The sequence below is a fragment of the Pararge aegeria genome, chromosome 5, assembly GCF_905163445.1.
Source record: "Pararge aegeria chromosome 5, ilParAegt1.1, whole genome shotgun sequence".
Taxonomy (NCBI): domain Eukaryota; kingdom Metazoa; phylum Arthropoda; class Insecta; order Lepidoptera; family Nymphalidae; genus Pararge; species Pararge aegeria.
Window position 1 is genome coordinate 3612433 of NC_053184.1, and position 18053 is coordinate 3630485.

Consider the following 18053-nt stretch of genomic DNA (forward strand, 5'->3'; position numbering starts at 1 on the left):
TGCGACAAGCTGCTTAAAGTGTTGCAGCAGCGTGTTACATAAAACGGTGCAAAAATATTCGCGGTTGACCTCCCTTAGTTATTCACTTAGTTTCTCAGTTAATTATTCACTTAGAACTCTCCCGTAATTTTATATCCCATGATGATATTGTTAAAGACTTGCAACAAGGGTCAGCATTCTAGTACAATTTCATCTTAGAACTGATTAAAGATTTCGTTAAAATTAGCTGCCATGTCCCTTCTACGTGAATATAAAGGGTCATGGTTTAGCTATAAGCAGTTTGTTTTAACAGGTAATGCAAAACGTAAGTCAAAGTCGACAAGGCGTCTTTTATAACAACGATCCACCAAATTCAGCAAATCAAGCTAGTAGCTCTGAACAATAAACCCTATTAAAGACTGACTGTGCTCATAACTATGCCCGTATGTAACACTTAATAACCCCCGTATATAACACGACCTTATTTTATTGAAAATAATGAAATACCACTCCTTTAGTCACACACTGTTTCATATAATTAATGTCTGAATACAATAACTGGTATTGTTTGAACGGTTTTTATCTGGGATAAAAAGTATCTTGTGTCGGTGTCCAAATGCATAATAATTTCTTCATGATCAGTGCAGTGGTTTAGGCATTGCACACAAGTACTGCGCACTCACGCAGTAGATGAAGGTACCAAAACTGCGAGCTATAATAATTGTTACTAGAACTGCCCTCGGCTGCGCCCGAGATTAATCTGATTTTTTTTTAGTCCTGTTATTCTGGAATAAAAGTTTCGTTAAGATTGATTTAGCCGTGAACAGGAAACAAAATGTTAATATTGAAATCTCACGGTTCCGAAGCAGTGGAACTAAACATAGCTAACATAGACATATAGTCTTCTTCTTCTTCTGTTCCTGGGCCTTTTCCGTACTTGGTTGGTCTGGAACCGTCCGCTGTACATATGGCCACTGATGCGACTCCCCGCTGGATCACTCCAGCCAGCTGAGCCAAGGTGTGCTACGCGTTGTTCTGCTAGTCCATTGCATTGGAGCATTACGTGTATCGGTGTTTCTTCCGTCTCCATGCATGCGAGGACTGAGAGTTATACCTAAAATGGAAAGGTGTTTGTTTAGTGGTTAGTGCCCTGTTATCAGAGCTACAACTGTCCTTAATTTAAACCGATTTAGTTGCAGTAATTTATCGTGGGTTGAGGTCTGGTAAGGCCTCCTTCGTGTGTTTGCAATCTTTAATTTGTTCAGTATCGTATTAATAACATTAGTGTGTAGTATGCCTATAATATTTATGATAGATTAAATTTTCAATTATAGGAAATTATAATGACTTTCTATAATCTTTGGAACACGTACGCTTTTAAAATTTATCGTTTGCACGGATTAAGCCGTTTTCACTGTTGACAAAATCTGTTGTTATAAAACTCTTTTACACCAGCTATGGAAATGCATTTATGATTGTTACATTGTATGCTTTTATGTTGTTAGGAAAAGTACACACGGCTCAATTAAAATACAAACTCTGTTTGCATACAAAAAAATATTTATCGAATAACACCGTAACCTCCAATGCAAGGAAATCTAAAAAATTACCATTCGTAAAATAGACGTAATGGTTGAATTATAATGAAATAATAAAAGGCCTTTTATACACCAGGCCATATAATATATATAGTTAATGATCCTATACGGAGACCGTATCATAGTAAACAAGTACCTCTTGGAATACTACTTCACTCATCAAAATAAAGTTTAATATTTTATTTTATAATACACAAAAATCGCTGATTGTAAAATCAAATGTTTTACTATAAATTTGGAATTAATTTTCATTTTTGCGTTCATTTACAAATGAGTTGTAAACAATGGTTTGCAAATAAGCCTGCGCGCAAAAAGAGGCGTTCAATTCAATTTTCCTAAACCAGATTGTTTTAAGATGTAACTGAAAGAAAATATTATTTCACCTTGTGATTAAAAAATATGTATGCAAATAAGATTAAAAAAATGTCGAAAAACACGTTACATTATTTGCCATAACTCAGCCGTTCTATTCTCTATTTTTCTTTAATTACTTAAAGTATATAACTTGTAACAAAAACACATTATAAACCACGAGTACCTATAATCCTAGAGGGTTTTAGTTTTGTATGAAATTTTAGCTTACTAGTTAAAATCCAAAAAGCTGATTTGTCGTAAATTTGGCATACAGAGAGCTCAAATATTAAAACTTAGGTGGCCGGTGAGAAAGTATTTTTGAAAATTCTTCCCTTAAATTTTAAACCCTTTTGATTTGAAATTTGACTTACTTACAAAATATGAATATCAAAAATGTAACAAAACCCAACCTTCAATAAAGTATTCATTATTAACTAAACGAGCTCTTTCATTTAATACCCATATTAAGGGAGTTGTGAAAAATATATGTAATCCGCCATTTTGGCGGCGGCCATCTTGCACCGATCTTTATCAAACACACTCGCAACTAAATCACCTTTCAAACAAAATCGGTTCATCCTTTCGGGAAATACAATGTCACAGACATACACACACACACACACAGCCACGTCAAACTTAAAACACCCCTTAGTTTTTGCGTCGAGGGTTAAAAATACACGTAGTACTTAAACGTGTTCATAGAAGAGACATCATAAAAACATATGACGTCCTATCTTTTAAACGTGTAATAGCACTACACTTTCCTTCCGTCAGCCCTCGTACGTAGAGATTATGCGGCATTGCGAGAGTAATCCGCATCCACATCCACTGCAGACCCGCAGACCCTGCGTCAACGCTTTTTATAAACAATGCTTTTTGTAGATAGGACTTTGAGTAATAAGCGGCTTGCGGCTTTATTGTCTGACTTTTATGAGTCGGGAAAGAGAAAAGGATTTAATCATTTTTTTACAATTCTGAAAATCTCGCGGTAACGCTATTTATTACTAACTCCCTTAAGCTCAAAATTGCTTTATTAAAATAGGGATATTTTACTTTTTAATTAATTAATACAAATTTTCTTTTTAACCCCTGATGCAAAAACTGCGGCGTGCTATAAGTTTGACGTGTCTGTGTATATGTGTGTGACAGTGGCGTGCATAGACGGCATGCACAGGGTATGCAGATGATTCAAAATGAAGAAAATCTCCAGTACGAGCTATAAATACTTAAGGGTAGGCTTTTTATAACTCTTACAATGACTATTCTTAAGTTTTTTATAACTCTTATTGGGGATTCTCTTCATTTTATATCATCTGCATACCCTATGCATCCCTCTATGCACGCCACTGGTGTGTGAGTGTGTGTTTGCGTGAGTGTATTTGTCTGCTGCATCGTATTTTCTGAACCGATAATGATTTTGTTTTTTATTTAAAAGGTGAATTAATCGTAAGTGTCCTTAGCTATGCTTGATGAAAATCGGTCCAAAATATCGCAAAATTGCGGATTAAATATTTTTTTCACAACTCCCTTAATGGCGGGACTAATTTCAAATCCAAGATGGCCGCTATAAGAATAATGTACACTATATTTCATAAATTGAAATCATTCATGATATTTTTTTTATATAAAACCTACTTAAATAAATGATAAAGAATAAACAGGATATGATATGGGGACAAAAAAAGACCTTTATTAAGAAATAAAAAAATGGTACTGAACAAAATATTAAGTAGGTTTGTTGGTACGAGTAGGTGTATTGACGGTGATAAACAAACAAAGCTGTGAGAATTCAAATCTTTATTTACCGAAGTTTGCTAGCTACAACTTCGGAGGCCGTTAGCAAACTTACTAGTCACGGCTTATTCCTAGTTTGACCCCTTAACGGTCTTGGTTGACCGCGTCTTTGGTTCTAGGAATTCACAACAAATCTTAACAATTTTATTGCCATTGATTTTACGATTTCACTTTCCGATCGTGAAAAGCTTAAATGACTATTTTAAAATAAATCGCACCGCAACGCTAAATGTAATGGCCACGCCCTGATCAGACCGGATACGACCAAAATTATAAACTCCCGAATTGCCAATGCAGAGGAGCGAACCAAGTACCTCCTGTATATAAGACACAGAGCCAACCACTGCACCAAGAAGATCGTCGGAATAATGTAGGATACCGTTATACCTACATAAAACCTTTTGTATATAAATACAATTTTTCTCTTTTTTTGACTGTAACCCTTCGCCAAATTATTAATCGGTCCTTTCAGTGACTCAAAGGTTGGCTGAAAGGGATCTCTTATTGGGATAAGTCCGCTTTTGTGCATTAATTTATGTGTCCATTTTTTTCTTTTGTAGAAATAAATGGAGATCACATACAGACCTTTTGTTTAGTTTCCTTTTTAATCTTAAGGATTGATAACTACGTGTGGATTGGTAGTTATAATCCAAAATGGTAGTAATACTATATATTCCAGTGTTTGATCTGCGATACTACTTGTCGTAGCGTGATGTTAAAGGCCTGCTCTTAATCCGGGCTATTGAACGAAAGTGTAATTATTGAAATCTTAGTGGAATCGAGATGAGATTTCCGGGGATCGAGTTCGAATCCCAGCACCTCTAACTTTTCTAAGTTATGTGCGTTTTAAGCAATTAAAATATCACTAACTTCAACGGTAAAGGAAAAATCGGTTGTCTGTAAAGTCGGTATTGAAGATAGATGAACGTGCCAACGTCATAAGAAAACACTGATGGAATGGCTGCATTTTCCAAAAGAAAATTTTAATTTTGTTGTTTGATAGATATTTTGGATAGATATAGATAATACAATTATGTAAATTTTTTTTTACACTCTTCACTGCATTTCATACTTGACGAAAACATGTAAATGTATTATTGTATAGCAGCTGTCCACGCGGACGCATCGCTCACTCCAGTAGGAGAGAGACAGCTGTCGAACGCTGCCGAACGCGGAGGCCGATTGTGCCCCGTTGTCGCTCGTTCCGCGCTCTCGCTTGCACTTCAAGTTTTAAATGGAACGCCTCAGAGGTAACGCCGCATGAGTCATGTTTTTTCGTGCGTGCCGCCGGCTCCATTATAAGACGTTGTCACGTCAAAAATATTGTGAGGAAACCCGAATGCCTGTTAGTTCTCCATAATATTTTCAAAGGCGTGTGTAGTCCATCAATCTGCACTTGGCCAGCGCGGTACGGTTTAAGCCCTGCTCATTGTAGGAGTAGGTCAGTGCCCTGTAGCGGACCGGCAATGGGTTGATATGATGATGATATTAAAAAAAAATCATCTTTGTAATATTAAGACGAGTAGATCATTATTTTTTTTCCTTGTCATTCCTTATTTTATTATTTATCAAATATAATGCATTTTATATGAAGTTTAAATAAAATCTAAGTTCAAAATTCATTTATTTTAAGTAGGTTTCTACAAGCTTTATAAGCAATTTTGAAACGTTTATCAGACTGTCAGGATAAGCCACAGTCTAGTAGGCTTATTATAATTTTCATCTTTATAATCGCATCGTAGGAATTATTATTCATATTTTCTGTTGATTAATAAAATGATTTGCGTACGCAATAAATTTGTATTACTTAGACTAATTAAAAAATACATTAAACATCAATGCAATGTAAGTGAATTGGAGTATATTTTCTTGTAACTTACTCGTAAATATTTTAACAACTTAATTAACTGTGTAGTTGATAATATTCTTAATTGCACTTTTATCAGAAGTATAAAACGATGTATAAGATTCATAACTCAACGAATTTAATATAGAGCTAATAAAAATATTCCCGTGTTTGTTGGTAAAAACAACCCCATAAACCCTTATTAAGTTATAAAATAAAACTGAATTTATTTCTGTAAAATGAATGTCAATGACCGTCTATAAAAGGCCATAACTATAAAATGAAATGAAACTTAACAAGCACTTAAATACTTTTAAACTAGATCATCTGACAGCGACTTCGTCCCCGCATGAATATTGTATTCGTGCGGGACTAATAATATTTTCTCGGAATGAATGAATTTTTCCAAACTGTTGAGTCGACCGTTGTTGTTCCGATCGTCGTTTCAGTCAATGGTCTTCTCGCGAAAAGCTTCGACCAACATCTCAAGAAGCTTTCGCTTGGTTGTTGGATCAAGGGTCGGACACAGAAGGTAGTAGTCCTTGAAACGGCGCGTATTGTGAGAAGGTTTCTCACTCTGGAGCCCTGACCACCGGTTGCTTGGGCATTCAAAAGCCCCGCAAGCGGAGGGTGGAAGTTTTTTTTTTTTTTATAAATTTTTAATAGTGTTTTTTAATTTATTCTTAAGCATTGTTAATAATTAAAAAAAAAAAAAAGAAAAATAATAAATGATAGAATATAATTTTTTTCTCGGAATAAAAAGTATTCATCCAAGTATTAGAACGCTGTCAGAGTTGTACGGTTATAACCTCTGAATGGCATGTGGTTAAGATGTTCGACTACGGATTATTTATCATCATCATATCAACCCATTACTGGCCCACTACAGATCACGGGTCTCCTATCACAAAGAGAAGGGGGTTAGGGCCGTAGTCCACAACGCTGGCCCAGTGTATCTTTAACAACATAATGGAGAACTCTCAGGCACGCAGGTTTTCCTGCACCGTTGAAGCAAGTGATATTTGAATCGCTTAAAACCGCTCATAACTCAGAAAAGTTAGAGGTGCGGGCTGGGATTCGAACTCGGCCCCCGAAATTAAAGTCGAAGTCCTACCCATCGCTTACTGGAATTAATACATTACATCACTCTAATATATTACATTAGTATTACACATACATTTAATATACATTTAAATTATTTGTATCGATAGGCAGGTTAACCTACAATAAATAATAACTACGATGTGGACTTAACGTTATTATGGTATTTATTCAAATAAAGTTTATATAGTAATATGTAAACATTTATCTTGGGTGCAAAAAAAAAATATTTTATTTGCACCCAAGATAAATGCACAGTACCCAGATAAATCAACAAGGCTTATTGTCGACTAGTCTGGGTACTGTAAATACTGTAAAAACTATTTTCGCGTATGTATTTTTTAAAATTATTTATATTAATCCAACAACACAGTTTATTTAGTCTTACCTACTTTAAAAACAAAATAATATGACACGAGATAAATAATGAAACCCATAATATACTCAAAACAGATATATTTAAAGAAACTTGTCGTTTATAACGTTTCCAATTTTGAAAACATAAGCTAAATATAATTTTTGGACAGAACTGATTTTGTGTGTTTTAGAATTTCCTAGCAACAAAACTGGTACTGGACGTTGACCTAATCCGGTTTTAATACTCTGTATTTGTATTCCAAATTAGAATATTCTACCTTCTAAACCAACAAGGCCAGTTTGTTGAACCCAAAGAAAATCTTAAAAAGAACTGAATCCTCGCGTAAAACTCATTCACCCTTAATTAAATTGTTCGCAGTTAGTAATAAAACTTAGTTATAACTAAGTAGTAAACGCTTAAATCGACAAGCGTAATGTCGCTTTAAACACGATTGGGTTGATTTTATAATACTGGCTTTAAATTAAAGTAAACCTGGAATTACAGTAGACTGTAATGTACTCACTGGAAAGCGAGAAATTATATACATTCTCGTAGTTATTATTTTAAACGGCTACTATTATTGCCACTAAAGTTATATTTTTGTTTCTTTTTATAATTTAATTTAGTATAGGGCAATGGCGCAACGATCACCAAGGATATCGTCTACATTCCTGAAGAGAGTTGAACAGAATCAGGTGGTTCGTAAAAAAATATAAGTCTGAAAAAGATATTCAGCTATTTAATAAAATTATTACATAAAGTACTTCATTATTTTTTAATACAGAGGGGTGTTAAAAATAATGAACTTTACGTTACTTTATTTAATAATTGGGTATTGTATTTCAGGATAAGTTCCTAAGTATGTTTATATAATACATAAGGATTAAGTTCACAATGTGTTCACAGTGACATACAATTATAATATGATGTAAGTTTCTCGCTTTAAGTTGCATTTTCTAGGTCTTGAAAAATCCTCTTTCTTCGTAACTGAAAAAAGTTACGTAGTGTATAAATGTAGTGTAGTGTATAAATGGACTTAGTCTTTCTTTCAGTAATATATAACTTATATTCATTCTACAAGAAGGTCTTCCTGCCTATGGAATACTTATCAGCTAATCACAAATGGAGAAAGAGACAGACAAATTCAATTGAAAGTATATTGAAAACAGGTCATAATTATTAAAAAAATCATAGGCAGATACTTTTATTTTATTTCTTTGTACACATATTTTTAATGTATTGTTGGAAATATTAAAAAAACAAGAGTTATACGCCTTAAAACTTATCAATTTCTCTGGTATAATACAATAGCACCTGTGAATAGCAAAACACAAAACCATTATCGAAAGAGTCTTTGGGCTACGACCCAGATTTCTCGATCCCTTTTCAAATCCACAGACGCCTATCGAACGGTCTAGTTTCGGGCGATATTGTGTTATCGTAATACTTGAAAATATGGTTCCAAAGAATTCAATAACTTGAACTGGAAAAATAGAATATTTTCGCGGTTGTTATATTATTTCTTGAAGCGGAAATGTGAAATACGAATTTATTTAATTGATAGAGCTCTCGGTATTCTGACGTTCTCGTTATTTTTGGCTTAATGTTTTTTTTTTATAACGGCTTAGCTCTTTATAATCGTAAGTTAAAATACAGTGTATACTAGGTTATATATAACACTTATATATTAACGAACGTGTAAAAAATTGCCTAAATCATACAATATTCAATCATATCAAATAACAAACTGAAGCAGGAAATCGGCACTAAAACATAAAGAAGAAACTGAAGACATTATTTTTTCAAACAAAAAAATATTATAATATATAGCCGGAACATCCTGTGTATACTTTACTCTACGATTACGTTAACATAACTAACGATGAAGAGCGATATGCGGAATTGGTTTTATGAATAGTATTAGCTGCAACGCAATCATTATTTTTTAGAAATACTCTCACTCACCCATCATATTTTGTTAAAAAATACTTACCTACTCATAATTCCGAGCACTGAACGATGAATACCGGTGTACGGATGAACCAGATTAGGTTTTTGTTACGCCGTAATAGATGTATTATTATCTTTATTTAACAATATGTATTTTTCTTTAAATAAAAATGAATAATAAAGCAGTGAAGAGATTTTAGACTACAACATCAATTTCGGTCAAGAATTTCAGGGGCATGAAGTTAGAGTCCCGGCACACACCTCTAATTTATTTTCGGAGCTACTATGTACTTCTTAAGTTTTTTGTTCAAACGGTTTTTTATTCTTTAACGGTGTCGGAAAAGATTGTAAACCTGCATGCCAGAAAGATCTCCACAATGTTCTCAATGGTACGTGAAGTCTATCAATCTGCACTTGATTAGCGAGGTGGACTACGGTTTTAACCTTTTTGTTTCCGAGAGGTGAGATGGATCGAAACCACGATACGATTAACGAATGTAACGTAATCATCAAAAATAACCAGCACTTTTTTAAATCCTTACAAGAGAGTAATTCCATCTTGTCGGGTACTAATTGTAGCAAATTTGAAAACCTATTTTCAAAGTTGCTGCAATTAGTTTTCCAGCCGTGCTTCTTGCTCAGAGAGCAAGTAAAGCCATTGGTCCCGTTTATTAACGCCAACTTGTGATATTATGTGAGAATCTTGAAAGCCCGCCAACATTGAAGCAGTGTAGATGGTCTAACCTCTAAATCTATCTCTCTTGCTCTCTGGTGAGACAAAAAGCCTATGATCTACTGTTGCATATTTTTATTTATAATGCCTATCAACTTGGCCACACTTAATGAAGTATACAAGGGACACCTCTTGCTAAGTTCCATCTTGTGTCCATAACCTGAGGTTTAGGTGTTAAGCTTTATATGCCTGAAATTACATCGGCAACCACGCTCTTAAGACCGGCAATGCTGTTTTTACGGCATAAATAAGCATGGCGGCAGTATTTCCTCGGACGAGCTCTGTCATTTAAAGCTCTATTTTTCTCAGTTATCTCTTCTATTACTAGGCTAAAGATTATAATTCGACAAGACATTTTGAACTATACGCTTACAAAGTCACTAGGGTCAGCTAGTTTCAAATAAAAAAGCCGCACAATAAAACTCCAAGCCGCTTAGTGTTCGTGCTCGTAGCGGAAGCATTGTTAATAAAAAGTGTTGACGCGGGGTCCGCAGTAGATATGGATTACACTCGCAACGCCACATAATCTCTACGTATGAGGGCTGACGGACGGAAAGCTTAGCGCCGTTACATGTTATAAGAACATAACTACAGTATTCTGCCCCAGACTAAATGAAAGATGGAAGGAGCGTAATAGATGTGTCGCATTTCTTTACAACTATACCTGTCTGGCGCAGTGGTGAGCTCGGTCTGATAACCCAGGTTTGTAATTTAACAACGAAAATTAGCAAATCTTTAATTTTTAAATTTTTCCTGGTCTAGTTTATTAGGCGTTGGCATTTTAAAAAGATGGCGCGAAGAAACCAATAAGGGGTTTAAGTTTTCTGCCTTAGTCGGCTCTAATAAAAGCGGATCAAATGACGTCATTCGGCTTAATGGCTAAGAAAACACGTGGCTTTTTGGTATCTCTACATGTAACACACATTTGCAAGCACTCGGGGTGAATACACTATTTGCCATATAATATATTGAAACCTGTGATTAGAATATGCCACCTTTTATAACGAGTTTATTTCCTCCTGCGATCTTGATATATTTAATCATAAATTTATCAAGATTGCAGTATTTTTTTCATTATATATCTTCATAGTTGCATCTCACCGCTCTCTCCGCTTGACAAATGTGCAAAATATTTTTTCATAATTTTACTTGACACTGTATTTATTTTCTTAATCCGTCACATCTATTGGTTGCATTTATACACGGATATGGTGAAATTTGGCTAGTTTTATTTTATAGGTTGTTGTTCTTACGTTTTTGTTGTATAACAATCTGTTTTGCTCGTGAAATAAATTAAAAAAAAACATCCCATAAAGAGTAATAAACTTCTCTAGAACAGCAATTTAGTATCGACCCAGTCGCCATCTATTTTTCCTGCAGTCTGTGTATGCAACATGTTTTATTTAACTAGGCCAGTGTGGGGAGCTGTTACTTTAGACTTCAGTAGCGCAATGGTTGAACTAGAATCTAAATTATCATTGATACTTCAGATCCTAGGATCTGATCAATGATGCACCCATTGCGCTACTGACATACTTGACAATGCAATATGATTCCTTCAATGTGAGAATCAGTCCGCGGGAATCACACTCCGGAATCAGGGCAGGAGATAATGCGTATATTCCCAGCAATAGGACAGAAGAAGTATATAATAGAATATAAGAAATCTTTATTGCAAACGATAATACAAAATACATGCGCAAAGGCGGCCTTATCGCTTGAAGACAAACTTTGATTGAAAGAAGATATCACATAAAACGGGATAATGCAATACCCAAATTTGCTTCTTATATACAGTAATAACAAAAGTCTATTGTCACAATTTAATACCATCTTCAATAACTATAATATATTATTATATACCTAAATCCAATAATATATGGTAATAATAATTATATATAACAGGGCACAGTAACTGCCTTTGCACAAAAAAACATTTTCGCGTTTTGACATGTGGCAGAGTGGTTATTTTTAAAGTAACCAAAAATGAACAGCCTGCAAATTTTATCGCTTGTATTGATTCAATTTAAAGTGACGTGGTTTTATTATTCGTAAAAAGTTCATCGTATACAAAGGCTCTTATAAAGCTGAAATAGAACGTAACCGATTTTAACTTTTAGTGAATACAGCCACGGTTTACATAAACTAAAGTGTTTTAAAATATATTTTTATATCACCTTGAACGGCTATTAAGATTATTAACTAGCTAAAGAATTTATGTATGTAACTTAAAAACGTGGAATTGTTAAACAATTATTCAACCGTTGGGTTAATATTCCTCATTTTAAAATTGATTCAGTCCATATTCCAGACGAACTTATATTTTTTAAAATAGGTTATCGTATTTTTTTTTAAATAATAATTGACTGCCATACTGATAGCAAACTATCTCATGTAAACAGAGCACCAACAACTCTTGGAATGGTATGCAAAAAACACGTCCTACAACATGCCATCCGGTGTCCATTGGCAATGGCATTGTAGGTGTAAAGCCCCATTCGCCTATAATTACACTGGCAACCACGCTTTCCACACTGGAATACATAATGCTGCTTGGTAGAAGAAATAAGCATGGAAATTTATAGAGGCAGTGTTTCAAAATCATTGGATATACATTACTAGCGGATGCCATACATTACTTCGGCCGCGTAAAACTTCTTATATCCGATGAGATTACAAAATCAAAGGCCAAAGATAAAAGCAAATGAAAGTCTAGTTACCAGATTTAAGGATATAACTTCAAACATTAAGGAATTCTATACCAACTTTCATCCCCTGTATAACCCCTGCAGGGATAGAATTTAATCAAATCTTTTCTTAGAAGGTACACCTCTAGTGTGCTCCAGGATTATTCTTACTTAAGTTCAAATATCTATGCTTAGCCTTATAATTTGAAGGTTGTCTGTCGTCGGTCACTCTGGACAAGGCCTTTTAAAGTTAAAAAATACATTAAAAGGTGTATGGTTTCTGTCTGCAGGGAGGCTTCGGCCTAGGCTAGTTACCGACAAAGACGTACGCTAAGCGATTTAGTGTTCCGGTGATATGTCGCGTAGAAACTGATTAGGGGTATGACTACTACACTCCCTAACAGGTTAGCGCTCTAGCATCTTAGACTGCATCATCTCGTACCACCTGGTTAGATTGTATTCAAATTTTAATTTGTACTGGAATAAAAAAATGTTTTTATATCAAACTAGCTGTTGCCCGCGACTTTGTCTTCAATTGATTTTGTTTTTTGATGTGGCATTAAATTTATTTTCGTATTCAGTATCGCTAAGCTTTAAATGAGGGGTTTGCTGCTGTGCGCTGAGTTCTGTCATCTATCTCCAACCACAGTTTGGGCAAAATTAAACACATATTATAACCTCTATAATAGGAAAATAATTATTTAAATAGGTTATAATTTGTCGGAGTTATGGCATAAAGTCATCAAACACTTTCAACTTCTCTCCCAAAGAAACCGAGCTTAATTTCGGAATAAAAAGTATCCTATATTACTTCTCTTTCACAAATTTCTTGAGAATCGTTTAAGTAGTTTTTGCGTGAAAGCGAAACAAACAAACTTACATTGACATTTATAATATTAGTAGGGATAGGGATGGATGATAACCAATTTCAAAGCAGCGAAATTTACTTGCTTTACATTACAGCAATATCAATCAGATATTTATAGTAATAGAAAAAGTTTTATTATTATCATCGCCTGAGTATATCATGAGGCTTTTACGAAGCAACGTGGTGGTACAAGATCAAGCTACTACGTATTATTATTCAAGCGCATTTGAATTATCAAACACCTAGTTCAAATCAAGAACTCACGCGGGACAGGCTTTGTAATCGAAAATCTACACTGTCTAGTAATTCAAGATGACTGTACGGTTATCCGATTTACTGTGCATGTTGACATGTAATCTATTTCCAATCATCCAACTTGCTAACTGTACCTTTAGCTATTGTTGGACTGGGGAAACTGGGTATGGACTTGAATAATACTCATCTTCACATTTGCTCTATATTCGGGAATGTTTTCTCGTTATGCTTGTACCTTCCCAACACTTGTTCCAAAAAGAATGTTTAACAATGAAATGTTTCTATTATTTTGATACCCTTTACAATGATGAAAACAATTACTTGTGATAATATTTTAAAATATTGGCTTCTGGTAAGTTATATTTCACAAACAATATACTGCTATCTATTTCGATAAATATTAAATATTTAGATCAGATTTATAACGAATAATATAAAACAAAACATTGTTGTTGTCGCAACTCAAGTACTATCTATAAAATTTTAGATATTGACGACGTCCCTAACGCAACGGTGAACGCTGTAAATTTTAGTAGGCTTGGGCCGTGGCTAGTTACCACCCTACCGAAAAAAACGTGTTGCTATGCGATTTAGTGTTCCGATGCGATGTCGCGTAGGAATCGATTAGGAGTATGTCTACCATAGTCCCTATCCACATTTATCCACGTTTCTGATACGTACCGCTAAGATGTGGAACGCCCTCCCGGCTTCCTGCAACGTATAATTTGAGTACCTTCAAGGCTAGAGTGAATAGGCTTTTTCTAGGCAAGCGTGCTCCAATCTAGACCTCATTGCTTTCTAACGGGCATGATTTTCGTCAAGCGCTGGCCTATCAATAATAAGAAAAAAACACAGGTTAGCCCGCTACCAGCTTAGACTGCATCATCAGTACAGTCAGCTGAGATTGCAGTCAGGTGCCAATTTGTAATGGCATAATAAAAAACTCTATATCATTGAAACTTGTAATTACGTCATAACTTGTCATATAGCGTAGCTGTCATGTGTTAATCACTAACGGATTGTAATCTTTTAGTGAAATTCATCGTCATCATCATTATTAACAGTCCATCAATAGCCTCTTCAGGGATTTATGTCACCGTTAAATTACGGCCACATCAAAGCCACACAGTTTTACTGGGAAACCCTTAACATCTCACAGTGAGTCTAGTATTGCACTTACATTGCAATATACTACACTACATAAAATAAGTTATTCATTTAAAGGAGTTTGTATACAATTTTACAATAAACTACCAGTTGATATCCTGGATATCGGATATCCTGGTCTCTTAAAAAGTTAAACGTAAGCTTACAGAAAAGTCCTAATATAGTATTAAGGACTACGTCAAAGATAAAAAAGCTTGGGTGTGAATTATTGCTCTAAACAGATTGCTTCTTAAATAGTTTTAAATGTCAATGTGAGATGGTGATTACCAATGAAAAAAACAACCACCTAAGTTTATTGTGGGCTTCTTCTCGACCAGGGCGCGTTTGGAACCCTCGTAGCTTTAGTTTTAAGTTGACCAATTTAGTTATCGCCGTCAACTCACTTCTATGTCATATTTTATTTGTAATGTACGCATCAAATCTAGTCTATTTGAATAAAGAAATATTAGACCTTGACTTTGACACTCAGAAGAGATGAAATGTTTACTACATTTCATCTCTTCTGAGTGTCAAAGTTGAGATCTGAAGCTGAGATCTGAAAAACAATTGTGGTGTTTTGTATGGAAGTTTTCACATTTATTGGACCTGGTTTTGAGCACGGATTTAAAATATTGTATTTTCACCATGATTTCATTAATGTGAAAGCTCCAACGCGGCAGGCATTTCTAATTTACACTCGGATGAAGTCGAGGATGATTGAATGTATTTTTTTTTCATTTTCCACCGAAACTGAACATTTTTAATTTTACGCAAACGAATTCCTGCTTCCAATTAATATAACAAGTGTGTGACCGTTTTTAGGTCGTTGAGCAAAATTGAATCGATTTCACGGTAATGGGAACAATGTGTGATAATTGCCATATGAATACAACGCCGAGGGAGAGAATTTTATATGGAAATTCTCCTTTGCCGTTTAATATTATCATAAGCTTCAAGTTATTTCGCAATTATGCACAAATTTCAAAATAATTTTAGAGCTTTAGACGAGCTGTTCTGTAAATACAATTAGCAAAGGTGATTTGAAATTTGGGTATTTTTTTGGCTTGGCTACACGGAGTTATTCCGTTATAAGCGTTGTCTACTGTCGTGCCACAGAGCCTGTCACGCTGCCGGTCCCAGTTTTTTTTTCTTTTTGCCAGTAAGTGAAGATGTACGGCCGCAGCCTCCCACCAGACATACCAGAGAAAATCTGAACTTATCAATTCCCATATTGCTGCTGGGGACTGAACTTTCGACCTCCAAATTGAAACCATAGCGCTCAAAACAGCACCAGGACGTCGTCAAAGTTATAATGACTAAATATTATATCTATTTATTTTAAATAGTAGTAGAGAAAATAATAAAAAAATGCCGCATTGTAATGCGGCAACAGACATAGATTAGCCGTAGCAGCATATATGGATGAAATTAAGTTTAATTTTCATAGGACGTCGATTAGTTCGCTTTTTATGTCCCTAGTGCAAAAAGGAAACAAAAACTGCGTTACTTGTGTATCATGGCCTCAAATGGAACGCCTCTGTAGTCTATTGGTATATTTTATTTGAGCGAAAACTGTCAAAACAAACCATGCATTTTTGTGTGCTAGCAAACAAATTGAAACTGCTGTGCTATAAATTTTATCTGGAACAGTTAAGCTTCCATTTTTAAACCTGTATTTTTATACTGTGGCAATACCTTAAGAGCTAAATTGTCCAATTAACTTCTAAGACACATTAGACATTTTACTTAGTTAAAAATAAGAATATTAGCCGGTTTAAAAGGAAAAACTTCTTTCTTCTTTCTTTACATTCGATCTCAAATAAGATGTTCCTGAACCCTGAAGACCACGAATTGTGACAAACTTCACGCATATTATCAAAATTAAGCTTAATTTGCTATACTCCGCGAAAAGCAGGAGAATCTGAGTGGTGTAATTTATAATTTCTTCAATCCTTATACTCCACACCAAACAGATCTTCGGCAATGTACCCTCTACGCACGTTTCGCTCCGAAACCGGAGCATCCTCAGGAGATGTTGACTTTACAATGAATAATTGTTACAATTATTCATATAATTATTATAATTAATAATTATCATATATCTTATATTGACTTTACAATGAATAATTGTTACAATTATTCATTGTAAAACAATTATTCATTGTAAAGTCAACATCTCCTGAGGATAGCAAATTAAGCTTAATTTTGATATTATATCATGGATTTCCGCAAAGTAACGCCTGCTTCTATCCAAACTTCAACATAGTAGTACGTGTTTGTTAGCTCTATAAAATGCCTAAAATAGGCACCAAAACCACGCAGCAACTATGTATTACATATGATGTACAATTACTAGAATGATGATAAAATAAGAATGATATACAAAGCCTATTATTCTATTTCATAATGCCCTACACTCGAAATATTAAAGAAAACCATCAATCTCTATAAAAGAAATATATATCTTAAATACACCATGCAAATTGGATCTGGCAATCATGGATGTGTGTCTCATTGTACCTCACGGAATTATGCAAAGTAACGTCTAATAACAAAAACGAAATTATAAAATTTTACACGCGTTACAACTGACGAGAAATATGAACAGGAATAAATAATATTGACGGAGATATAAAAACTACGGAGGTATAACATAATATTTGCAGTCCATTAAATAGCTTCTGTTTTTGAAATTCGAATGTTAAAAATACAGGTCGAAATAAATACTCAGTTTATCTTTTCCAGGCAGTCCGTTATCGTCAGTCACGGGGACTGTCACCCGCGTGTCATCCGTCGTAGGTGGTGAAGCGGACCTTTACTGCGACTCCCGGCCCCCGCAGCGCAATGACAGCTTGCTACTCGTCGTGTGGTATAGAGACGATAATCCTGTGTACAGGTATGTAGCAATTATTTTCTAAGTTAAGATAGCCAACGCTCTATGATGGGCCTCAAAATAAATCTCGAAAGATGGGACGATCATTGCACCCGACGTTTATAGTCCCAAGTTGCTGGACCGACAAACCTTAATCGGAAAATTCCTTGGTAGAAAAAACTTGAACTATTCTAAAATAATACTGCTTTAAACGATGGTAGTGCGCTCCCTGAGACACTTTCGCATTTAAAATATAATAATAGAAAAGCGATCGTCTGTCAATGTCTGTCAAACGGCGATGAAGGTTCAGCCTATTTTCTACATTGCATAAGCACACACACGCGTAAAGTTTCGGATTGTTGTTGATCTTAAACAACAATCCCGTAACATGTACGACGGAACAGGGTTGAAAGGTATCGGACCAAAGATATTAATCACAGCGAAACATTGGGCAAAGCAATAATTTTGAATACCTCGAGAAAAAAGAGCCATTTGGCCTTATCCTCTAGAAA

The 18053-nt window shown here is 34.8% G+C and overlaps 1 protein-coding gene across 2 annotated transcripts in view; it reads left to right on the plus strand.

Moving 5' to 3' along the window:
• LOC120624123 (nephrin-like) overlaps window positions 1–18053 on the plus strand; it is a 269981-nt gene that overhangs the window by 100760 nt on the left and 151168 nt on the right. For both annotated transcript variants that reach the window (XM_039890481.1, XM_039890480.1), the window contains exon 3: window positions 17415–17565. In XM_039890481.1, coding sequence (XP_039746415.1) covers window positions 17415–17565 — 151 coding nt within the window. The remainder of the gene's footprint in view (window positions 1–17414; window positions 17566–18053) is intronic.